A 12,765-nucleotide genomic window follows, 5' to 3' on the forward strand; every position below is an offset into this window, starting at 1 on the left:
ATACATTCAAAATTTTATAAATACATCAACCAGACATCATTTTCCCTTATAACACAAAAACTTAACGATAAATGTAGTTTTAAAAAATACCAGGTATTTAGTTATCTATTCACTGCGAGAGTAACACTGATTTGTATTTCAAATACATTTTTGAATACCAGCGCTCAAGAGCCAAGTAAAAATAACTACCAGTTTACTGATGGGCTACTTCACACTGGCAGTGAACTAGTGAACTGTGTGGCCACACGTAACATCTAGAAAGTGCTACCAAAACACAAACTAGCGAGACATTGCAGCCGAGCCTAGTGCTGCTCTCTGACGAGCTTCGTGGGACTGTTCAGTACGCGAGGTCAGCGGGGCGTGTGGAAGTGTTTGCTGGGTCAATAACAAGCACAATTAATAAGATACGTAGTATATATTTTTGTAAATATAAAATTGTACAAATACAATGGTTTAAAAAAACCAGTTTCACTGGTAACAAATGCTCTTGACATCATGTAGATTACTGTTAACTTATAAATTTACAGTCTGGTAAAAACAGTGCTGCCACAAGTAATACCAACCACTGCAACTCTGCCTCATGCCAGCCACCAAAGGGAAATAACACGGAACCTTCCAGTAACAAAATGATTTTCTCTCGCAAGTAAACATGTCTAAAGATATGATGGGTTGGTGATAGATACAGCTATCTCCAACACTAAGCAGGAATTGTCACTTGCATTATTACAAGACAGGAGAAATAATTCACAATTTACACATGAGAATAAGTTAAAACTAAATATTAGTATTTATGACATAACCAAGATGTGTAGCACTGTCACCAACATAACACAAGCCAACTAAAGTTAAACAAAAATACAATAAGACAAAAGGATAACTTGAAGAAGATTTCAGCATTTACATTTCAGACTTGTGTACGCAAAAAAAAATTGCAATAAAGACCCACTTACGTGACAGGAAGTTAAAAAGTGACAGTGAAAACAAGTAAGCCAAGTCAGTTACACAGAAATGAATTTTCTGACAAGACATTAACGCCCCTGCAAAGTAATGAAGAGTATGGTTATGGACCTCAACAGCTAGCTAGTCACGTGAGATCCTACATTCCTCTCGGTACAACCACCTGTACTGTATGAGGCATGAACTCGTACCCCAGTTTTACTCCTCTGAACAGCACTCAGCACATTTGCCTGACATTACTTAAATGTTATACTTTTACAACATACACGTTACCTAACTTTTTTTTCTTAACATTTAAATACAGACAGATAATTTCATAAAAATGTTTACATCTACAACAGAAGTAAACTTAAAATCTCAACTGTGGAAGACTGAGCAGAGAGCTCACTGAAGCCACCAAGTGTTGACCTTCTCTCTGCAAATGTCAACACACACTCCAACAAACATCAAAAGCTCTTACACTTATATTTCCAGACAATTTTTTTTTATTTAACATTCGTAACTCTTACGCATGCAGTATACATTTAATTTGTGCAAAACTTTGTAATTGAAGGCTGGCTTTGAGTTAGCTCCCACCACCATAAATGTATATTATAGAAAATTGTGGGGAATGTTTGTAAAAAACATTACATAAAATACATAAAAAAAATGTAAACTACTCAGCATGTATGCTTTTTTTTAGTAGAAATTTCCCAGTGACAGCTCATAAGCCGATGTACGAAACAGGAAAGACAGAAATGTTTAGGTGTGGAAACTAGGCAAGGTTCAGACATGGGACACACACTACACATTCATATATATACACATACAGGTTTAACAACATGACTAGATCAGTACATAGAACATTTTACAATAGCTGTGCATACATACTCTCTCTTCTCTTGCGCCCGCACATAATGTTTGGTGGCTATGCCACTACTATAGCGAGTTGCCTTGATTCCAGCTGCACCATTTGCAATCAGCACAAAAATGTCAAAGTCAGCAATTCCAATGCAAAGATCATCACTCAAACACAACCATGCAAAGACTTGGTACGCAAGAAACATTTTCGTTCTAACTCAATATGAGGAAACACACGTTAGGTTAAGAAACAGATGCAAAAATTACCAATTGCATTCAAGGAATGGCAGAACTAACATTGTTCTTCCTGTAGCAGCAGAGCGAGTTGGAATGAAATGCTGTGAACGTGTGGAACTCTCCCATGCTCTCTGCTTTTACTGGGGACCAGTGACTCGCAAAACTACAACTCACTAAAGTGTTTAAAATATTTCACAATACAGATTGCAATATAAATTTTTCCTTTTGTCATCAAATAATTAGGTGGCACCATTTTTAATAACCATTACAAAATGAAACCTACATTAATTATTTTTGTAATCAAGCCAAGCACTCTTTTAACTGTAAATCATGATGTACGTGTAAATAAACATAAGTTCTAAGAAAATACAAACAAACTTATAATTTCATTTCCATCGGATAAACAGGAACAAACATATATTATCATAAACTCAACTGTTGTATAGTCCAAACCTGAGAGAGGAAGGAAGGAGTTCTACTGGACTTAGTTCTTGGACCTTTATTGCCCACATTTTAACTAACGTATCTACTCAAATATAAGATACCCTCGATTTTAAAATGCATTCTTTGATCTTCACATCTATCTAAAAGAAAACGTTTGCCTTAAAACATAAGAGGTGGTTCTCTTTACGTAACACATTTAGGTTTCGTGCAAAGGCTGTGATGGTCGAAATTGCATTTGTTTGGCTGCTTCAACTTTAAGAAGGGACTTGTTACGTGCTCACTTGCTTGATGTACCTGCAATCATCAGCATTTGTCTTATGTGGCAGTTGCTAGTCACCCCTGTTTGTTCCTTGTGCCACATCCTGAACACTATTGTTCTACATTCATCATTCCAAATTCAGATGAGCTCGCCTGAAATATTATAATCTGTGAAGCTCTAAACCCAATCGATAGTCGATTTATAGAATTGATTAAAATCAAGGATATATTATGTTATATTAAAGCATTAGTTAAAATATTTGTGTGAAGCAGTTACTTACAAAGAACATTCTTAAGTAAATAATTATATTTTTTAATTTTAAAAAATCAATAATCAATTGTCTTAGAATTGAATAAAATAGTAATAGAAAGTTATATGTTGAGGCACAAGTTAAAACTTTAGTTTCAGGCTAATTGCTTACACACAACATACTGAAATAAATAATTTAATTGCATATATGGTATTATATTCTTGTTTTATAGTTTTTAATATTGCCTATATCTCTATTTAATCAAGTTTCAACATTTTACTCAATATGTAACATAAATTCGTTTAACAATAAATAACATGAGTTATCAAAGAAAAAGTGATGTGGAAATTATCACAGACATTTCACATCTGTACCTGAAATTATTGCTTGAAAGTAGATGCATGCACAAAACACAAATACTGATTTTACATTCATAACACGAAATTAGTGGTAAGTCCAGTCATATAATTCTTTGATACCACTTCTTTGTCCTCCATAAACAAATAGGATCAAAATCTTATGACTTCAATTCCAATTACTAAATATCTAACCTATTTCATATGAAATTAAAAAATATATAGAGAATTTACAACAGCCTCAAATATAGGAAAACCTTGAAAATTAATTTTTAAATTCAAAATATCCGTGAGCATTTTTAATTTACGTATTGGGTGAATCATTTTAGTTTCACAGTTTTTGCATTATTATTTAACTAGGTATTCATTAATTTTGTGTTCATTGAACATAAATTAAGTAATTTACATGAAAGGCAAAATCCTAAACTGACGTTCAGTTAACAGTAGATTAAACTCTGCTGGCAGGAAGTTCCATTATGAGTTCAGGAGCGTTCCACACACTTATTTTGATTTCATAAGATAAAACATTTTTTGAATGTAAAAAGAGCCGTTCTTTGTCACGACAATGGAACTAAGTTAAGCAACTACGTAGAGCTACGTGATAGAAACACAAGACCACAGAAAATTAAACACAACACAAGAAAGAGAGCATACACCCTGTCTGTCCACACGCGGTTATACCGCTAGGTGACAAGGCAACCGACACTTTACCAACACGACAAGGAATCCACACATCAACACACATCCTTAAAGCACATATTATACCATATATACTACATAAAACAACATGTGTATGTTTACAGTTTGGTGAGCTTTAATTTACAGTTAGAAACCAGTTAAGTCTCATTTATAAATTTATACAAAGTACGTACAATCCTATAAAATATATAACATTGCACTCAAACATGATTATCATCATCATCATTATTATTTAAAAATCTGTGATCCTATTGTGAATTTGTGCTTCGTTAATTATGCTCGAGAAGAAAAATAATTGTTCCAAAGAGTTGGTTAGCATAAATCTCATTACTAAAAATTATCAAAATTATGGTCCCTTCAAGTGTTTATGAATGAGGTTCCACTACATACAGTATATACTCAAATCTAAGATGCCACTGATTGCAAGATACTCTTTATTTTAGGACTCTGTAAATCACACTTAATTGAGTCCTAGAATCAAGTAAATGACAATGAGTGTGTGTTCATTTTTAAATTAAAGCAACCATATATTAACATTTAAACTAAATGATGGCCCTACATCATTTAACAGCATATTGATTCATGTGATGTATTTTTCATTGGGTGAATGCAATGTGTGATGCTTCAGCCAATAAACATTGTTTCTGCTTAGAGTGTGACGAGCTATGCCACTACAATGTGTTCCTACGTCTACACCAGGTGAGATGAGATCATTCTGCAGCCCCTCAGCCAAACAGGCAGGCTCCTGCTTATTCGTACTCTGATCAAATTCAGTCTAATTTCCGCACAAACAAGAGTTGGGTTTGCCAGATTTATGCACTATATCATTTTAGTATGGGTTATATTTCTTTAGGATTATCATTTGTAGGATAAAAAAAATTTGTCAATTGTTATTTACATCAAAATTGTATCTCCAATTTCCATATAAAAATCTAAAAAAATTAGGCATTCCTGATGTATTTGCAACAGTTACATAAAAACTTGATATTTTATAGCAAAAGAGCACTAACTGAAATATCAAAGTGACAACTAAATCTCTGACCATTTTAAAGAAAGTTTCATTTGATAGAGGTTTGTGCCCACGCACAGTGGGCCAGTGTGGCCGCGCCTAGTCGACAGTGCTGGCGGCGAGGCAGTCCGTGCCGCGCGGGTCCAGCTTGCCCGAGCACAGACGCAGCAGCGTGGGCCAGTGTGGCCGCGCCTAGCTGCGCACGCCCTGCGCAGCGCGCGACAGGAAGAAGTAGAGGATGCCGGCCTGCGCCATGACGTCGACCGTGCTGGCGGCGAGGCAGTCCGTGCCGCGCGGGTCCAGCTTGCCCGAGCACAGACGCAGCAGCGTGGGCCAGTGTGGCCGCGCCTAGCTGCGCACGCCCTGCGCAGCGCGCGACAGGAAGAAGTAGAGGATGCCGGCCTGCGCCATGACGTCGACCGTGCTGGCGGCGAGGCAGTCCGTGCCGCGCGGGTCCAGCTTGCCCGAGCCCGGACGCAGCAGTGTGGGCCCGAACACCGTGGCCAGGTTGTGCAGTGACATCTTGTTCTGTGCCTCGTGCGCGTTCACCCTGTCACAGTGTGCCGGAAATTTGGTATTTCGACACGTTTTTCTTTTATTGTTTATATAATTTTGAATTATTTTTGGAAATTTTATTTTTCTTTATAATTTGGTTACTTTGGGTGATTTACTCTTTGTTAGGCTGGTGTACCCCCCTTAGTTAAAACTTTGTGCCAGTAGACTGAGGCACCTTTCCCAGAGACCTATCGGATCTTTTGCAAATCTAAGACTTCGTTGGCAGCCCGTTTGACATTTCCCTCGCTTGCAGGCACGTCCCAGGTCTGTAATATTACTTCACTTCATGGCTAAAACTGCATACACCAGCTCTGGACGAGTTGTTACCATTTCTCAGAGACGAGCTGACCATAGCCTTTACCGTCACAAATACATCTTAGGTTCACTCCTCGAAAGTCATGTCATGGACGCTCGTTCCCAGCGTCGTTGTGGTTTTTGTCCACCCCCCTCCCCTCTCGGTTCTAAGAATGTGTCTAAGATCATTGACCGGTCGTAACACCTCGCCAGGCAGCGAGCGAATCCAAGGACGACTGGCATATAAAATGTGTGTGCAAAGATGGACCACACACGACATCTAGCGGCGGACATAGTAACTTCTTCTCTTGTGGCGAGCCCGTGGAGCTGACCCCCACGACATCTAGTGGCAAACTCGCTAACCTCTCAGCTAACTTCCCCTATAGGCCGCCAGAGTGCAGCACCTGACTATCCCTTTATCCCCTTGTTATAGCAGACGTCTTGGGCGAGTCGATTCTTTTTTATTTCAGACACCCCTCAACAGGTAGCGCTAAAGTCGGCCAGTGCTAACAACTTCGAGACATCAAAGTCAGAGTTTTTTATAATGCCCACTCGGGGAACTTCGGAACCTTTCGGTCCGGACGTCCTAGTCCTCCCCTCCACTTTTGATAGAACATTTACTTTTAATTAAGAGACGCGGTTCTTCGCGAGACACTTCGCGTCGCGACTGCAGACGGACCGTTTGCGATTATCGGCGAGTCGACGAGACACTACAAGACTTCCATCCGCCCGCAACCGACGATGTAGTCCATTAAATAAGGGTTGCTATCCTTGTAATCTGCTTTAAGTAGTTTAGTCCGTCTGCATAGTACAAAGTGTAATAAGTAGTTTTCGTTTAAATTATTTCTTTTGAAATGGTGGAAACGTCCGCGCTAAGTCGCATATTCACGGGATCCAGTTCCTGGCTGGCGACGCATCGGAAAATAGAAGCCAACTTCCCTGTCTGGTGAGTGACGATCCGTGACTTTCCCCAACCTCCCCTTAACTTTTGCGGGCATTCTCTGCCCCGTTTATACTGTCTGTGTTCTAGTTCTGATCAGTTTTGATTCGGACTGTTCCAGACAGGGTCCGAGAGCCGGACGCCGAATTGGCATTTTCATCTCCCTTCCTAAACAACTCACAGGCGCCCTGGCATCATGATCCCGATTTATCTCTGGGAAACGCAGCCCGACCTCCGGTGCTTCTGTATGTTTTAACCATTTCTGAACTTTCTTAAACTACGCCGTCAGACGAAGTTCATCAGATAAACATCATTTCTGGACTTTAAGTATATATACTGGGATGGTTTAAATATATTTGTATTTTTTTATTGGTTTATGTATTTTTTTAAATGAAACCTGTTTATAATTTAATTTCGGGTCGACCCATATTTTTATTTCTTCTTTCTGAATATACCTGAAAGCTGTTTAAGTACGTAATTGATATTGTATGTTAATATCGTATTTACTCGCATATAGGTCGCGGCAATTTTACCAGATTTGATGGGGGAAAAATGAAGTGCGACCTATATGAGAAGAAAATTTTTTAAAATTTTTGAGGAATTTTTTTTTGCAATACAGTAGAATCCCACCGATGCGACCCCCCTCTAATGCATCCATTCCGTTTATACGACCGTTTTTTTGAGAAACAGTGAAAAATTTGAGCAGAGAAAGTTGAAAATTTGAGTAAAATCGGCTGAAAAACAAGTCTGTTACACTTTGTTGGGCGCTATGTGTTCACGTTGGCGAGAGCTGTACTGTAAGCAGGCAGGCATACAAAAGACGGCTAAAAATAGATACCACCCCTCTAGACTGTTCACGCGGCAGTGTCTAGCCGAGCTCGGCGCGTCCACTCGCACGAAAAGCCGTCTCAGCTGTCATGTTATCTTATCCGCCCGCACGAAAATCCACTGTGGTAGCTTCTGCGAGATCATAAGAAACTCGTCCGGCCAGGCTGGCGGTAGCGGCGGCTTGACGTCATACGTTACGTGACGCTTACCTCTCCCATCCCCTGCTAATTGTTCAAGGCTCATCCCTCCCAGAGCCACAAACCATGTAAAAACATCCCCCCCCCCCTTTTACCAACTAACATTTCAACACATTCCCTCCCTTATTTCAACCTTCTGCGTGAGTAACTCTCAGCTTCCTCCTCCCCTCCCACACCGCGTGCGACAAAAGCCAGGTTGTATAGTCCATTCTCGGTAAAATAAATATTTTTATGGGCTTATACGACTGTCCTTCGCCGTTAATAAATACTTAAGTTTAAGTTATTATGGTACAATTTGTTTATTAGTCACACAGCAGTTTCTGCTGAAAAATCACTAATACCTCGAATTTTATTGAATAGAAAAATTGAGCAAGGCCGTAAATATATTTATTTTACTGCTTAGTTACTTTTCCATCTGCATTCAAACGTGTTTTTTTGTCTTTTTTTTTTTTACGCTGTGAAGGGTCGTGTAAAAGATAATTGCTTGAGCTGTCAAAATAAACATTGCTGACGGCAAGGGCGGGAGCGCATCCTGTCGGTCTGTCGCTGTGATTATCTACTCCAAAAACATGTCACAGCATTTCAGATAGCATTGTTCTTATATCTTTCGTTTATAGCAGAATGTTTTCTACCTGATCTACACAAGTTCCTTTGCCACGTTTTGAACGAAAATAACCAGCCGGCTAGCATAGCCGAACTCGCGTGACGTGAATTCACTTAGCGTGAGTATTTATCGGAACCCATAATGAAAACCGCTGTAGATATAAAAAAATCATAACAGGCCTTTTTTATTCGTAATTAAATTTACTACAACTTTTATTAATATTTTGTTATTATTTTATTATTTCGTGCATGGCGCGCCGGCCGTTCGAGTCATTAAATTACCGGTGCGACCTATATGTAAGGAATCTTAAATACCAAGTTCAAGACCTCAAATTATGGGTGCGACCTATATGCGAGTAAATACGGTATATTTCTTTAATATCTGTTATAAATTTTCCTTTACTAAATTTGACGTAATTATATTCAGACGGAATCACACCTTGTTTCTGTTCATTTTATTTTAACATTGTGAAACCTTAAACATCCCCAGCTCAACATGCACATCTCCGCTCACACCTGCCTTCTAGCGCGGCAAAGTAATGCACCCTGTCTGTCACTACAGACGATAATTCATTCCCCAACAAACACAAGTACCGTCCCGTGGGACCGGCCGTGCCACGGGGAGGAAGGAAGGGAGGAAGGAAGGAAGGGGGGAGCACGCGCACCTGACGAGGTGGGCCAGCAGCGCGGAGATGATGCGCTGGTTGTGGGGCGGCAGCAGCGAGAAGCAGTGCAGCAGCGCGCGCTCCTTGTCTGCGCCGGGACCGGCCGTGCCACGGGGAGGAAGGAAGGAAGGAAGGCAGGGAGGGGGGGCGTGCGCACCTGACGAGGTGGGCCAGCAGCGCGGAGATGATGCGCTGGTTGTGGGGCGGCAGCAGCGAGAAGCAGTGCAGCAGCGCGCGCTCCTTGTCTGCGCCGGGCCCGTTGTGCGCGCCCAGGAAGCTGCGGTACAGCTCGTCCGTGAAGAGCGCCTCCGGGAGCTCGCGCAGGTACAGCTTCAGCACGCCCGTCACCGAGTGGATGTCCACCTCCTTCAGCAGCTGCTCCGCCTCATACGAGTCTGCGCATGTTCCTCACTCTCAGTCACCCACGTCACACCCTCAACCCTCACGCACGACAGCCTGGCCTCTATATACCCGTACACACGCCTATATCACATTACAATTTCAGTCAACAGATTTTCTTGCAGCAGGTTCTTCGAATGAGGTGAAGCGCCACAAAGACATTTCACTAGAGACGTGCAAAATTCGCAGGATTCATTTTCGATAGGCTAGCATCAAAACAACTACTATACCTTCGTACCGCTTCTCTGCGGTTGGCCCACCACATTTTAACCGGGGAACTGTGAGCCAATGGGAAACACTAAAACCAAGAAAGTGCTGAATTACGGACAGCCTAGTTGAGACGTCTCACGCGTCAGTAGCCAGTGAACAGATGTCATTTCCGCGAGTATTTAAAGGACTGTGGAGTCTACCCTAGAGGTCAATGAATCCGCGAATTTTGCAGGTCTCTAGACATTACTATATATATATATTCTAACTTCATTAATGTAGGTAATCATTTCACTCACTATAAACAAGTTACAAAAACTAATCTTACCTTGCACGATTGTATCTCTCTAAATAAACTTAAGTCATTTGTAGCCCGAAAATGGTGTTTTTGAGAAGTGATTTAGCACGGCGACCTGGGTGGCCAGCAACTCTGACTTCAGAGTTGGACCCCTGATCGCTGTTCCCAGTCCCGCCGCACCGCACGCCACGTGGCTGACCCCTCCTCCTCGCCCCCCGGCTGGGACAACCCCCCGCCACACACAGTTAGGAAGAATAGCAGTGTCTCTGGTTGGAAGGAACAGCTCTAGGTACATTATAATATTTTCCTATTGTTGGATCACAAAAACGTAAAACTTTTTTGTAGGCGACATTAAAAAGGTGAACATAAGCAAAGTTACGGGATGTTACAGAACTCTATTTTATTCTGAACAGTCATTGTATGTGAATTCTGATAGTCATTAATTGGCCATCAACCTGTTCGCAGTTTATAGGCCCGTAAAAGAATACCATATTTACCCGCATATGGATCACACATTTAATGCAGATTTTTAGTTTTAAAAAATGTGGTGCTATTATTATGTAAATTTAAAACTTTGGTTAGCAAAAAAAATTTAAGTGTACTGTGTCTTTGAGTATGTGTGTAAATAACTATCCTGTGTTGGTTTTTAATAAGTATGCTACGGGTAAGTATATATTGTTTAGAGCATGAAGAGCATTATGAAAGGCACCATTGCACTCGTCTGCCCGGTCGCGAGTGACGTGACTTGCTGGACTGGCATTTGGCGGGAGGAGGGAATATAAAATTAAACCAGCCAGTTTGTGCGAATGTGCGTGCTGTGAGTGCATGTGGTGGTGACGCCTCTCCCTCCCTACCACGCACTTGTAAATGTCCGTGAACAGCCACTATCTCCACCGGTCTATTTAGACAAGTTTTGAAAATGCAACTGTAACCCAACATTGTTCTATTTTCTTTGCGTGAGATTTCTCGGCTTTGAAATGAAACAATCCATGACAAAACTGCAGCCATCGTTGGTGCTTTGAAAGCCGCACTTCAAAGCCCGGCTTTTCACGTGCCTTCAGCTCGCTGACTGAAACGTGTGTGCTGGTTTTTATAAAACAAACTGACAAAGGATAGCTTGCTGCCTTTTATTCAATTCCGGAAGAGGGCTTGTTTAAAACAATACAATGAGGTGAAGGAATACAGGTTTGTCTTTTGTTGTTAGGAGGGGTCGTAAAAGCAAAAGGGGAGAGGCCCTCATTCCATCTATAGTAATAAAGTGGCACAGAAAGCAGCCAAAAAGAGGACCAGTGCCACGTTTCTTACGCAACAATAAGCCGAGACACGGACCATAGACTTCACGTGTATTCTACTGTAGACAGATATACGGTGCAACCCATATTCGAAGGGGACCCTTACGGCAAGATTTAAAAATGGTATAAACACCAGCCTATGTGACAGTAACAGTTGCAGACGTGGTCGCAGGGACTCACTGGTCTCGAAGGACTTCTTGAGGCGGCCGAGGTCGGAGGCGGAGCCGGACACGCGGTACACGCCCACCTCGTTCATGCCGCGCCGCTCCACCTCGCGCACGCACGCCGTGACGATGAAGGGCACCTCCCTCTTCTGGCGCCTGCAACACGCGCAGCTAGCCACCGTCCGCACGCCCCAGAGACACACTCGCCGGCCGGGCCTCGCCTGTCCCAAACACCACCGACGAGGCCAGGCGGCAATCCCTTACAGCATCTACTGGCTTCTGCGTGACAACTCTCATGAAACACACACCACGGACTATCTATATGTATTTATAAATATGGTAGGCAGTGCAACAGCTACAAGAAATTTTTGTGATTTTTATTTTCTACCATTTTAAACCACATCGTAAAATTCCAAAGATAAGATTTTACTATTTACAATTATATATTTCAGTTGGTTTTGTTTTTATTACAAGAAATATGATTGTGAATGGCTTCCTATTTTATAACAAGTGTTAATCTATAAAGAATGTACAGTACTTTAGGTAAAGGACAATTCAAAAGCTTCCTAATGAATGCAGGTGATTCAAACAGTGAACACTAGGTGGACAAGGGGGCGCACGTACTTGCAGACCTGCTGGATCTTGGCCCCGAAGAGGCCGGCGGCCCGCGCCGTGGGCACCCTGCGCAGCGTCACCTCGCTGGCCACGAACCTCAGGGTCACGTTCAGCGAGCAGCCCTGCAGGGGCACGGCCCTGTCCACGGGCTGGTCGCCCAGCCACAGGCGGCTCAGCTGCGCACCACACACCAAGCAACAGATAAACGTTTTATGCAAACCAAAATTACACACCCACATGAAACACTTTTCCTTATAAATGTTCGGTACTGTGAATTTTCACCGCCGCACTTGTTAATTTGGTAATAGAAATACTGTTCTATAATTGTAAACATGTAAAAAGTCTCGCAATCTTGCACATTATAAATTTTCTTTTAAATTTAATATGTCATGAATAATTTTTTTATAATTACCTATTATTAAATTATCTTGATTTACATAGTTATGTATAAAATAATTAAATTGCATTATTTTCTGTTTATAAACTGAAGAAGGAGAAAGTTTGTTTTGTGACTAGACTAGACACAATTATGCAGTTGTGGATATCAGTTTCAGAGAATTAAATGCAATAAATAATTAATTTCTGAACAACAGAAATTATTTCAGCTGCAAAATACCTGTGAGTACCTCCTACTACTGTTACATCTGAGAGACTTTT

At 41.3% G+C, this 12,765-nt stretch overlaps 1 protein-coding gene across 2 annotated transcripts in view; it reads right to left on the reverse strand.

Annotated features, from left to right (window-relative positions):
* Positions 1-400: 400 nt before the first annotated feature.
* Positions 401-12,765, reverse strand: part of LOC134531102 (breakpoint cluster region protein) — a 36,584-nt gene continuing 24,219 nt past the window's right edge. The window contains exons 13-16 of one of the 2 annotated variants that reach the window (XM_063366663.1): positions 12,118-12,284; positions 11,510-11,649; positions 9,291-9,528; positions 401-5,601 (exon numbers count right to left, since the gene is read on the reverse strand). In XM_063366663.1, coding sequence (XP_063222733.1) covers positions 5,400-5,601; positions 9,291-9,528; positions 11,510-11,649; positions 12,118-12,284 — 747 coding nt within the window. In that variant the 3' untranslated portion in view covers positions 401-5,399. Of the gene's footprint in view, positions 5,602-9,133; positions 9,529-11,509; positions 11,650-12,117; positions 12,285-12,765 lie in introns of both variants that reach the window. The other variant, XM_063366654.1, reaches the window with a different exon arrangement.

The sequence above is a fragment of the Bacillus rossius genome, chromosome 1, assembly GCF_032445375.1.
Source record: "Bacillus rossius redtenbacheri isolate Brsri chromosome 1, Brsri_v3, whole genome shotgun sequence".
Classification (NCBI taxonomy): domain Eukaryota; kingdom Metazoa; phylum Arthropoda; class Insecta; order Phasmatodea; family Bacillidae; genus Bacillus; species Bacillus rossius.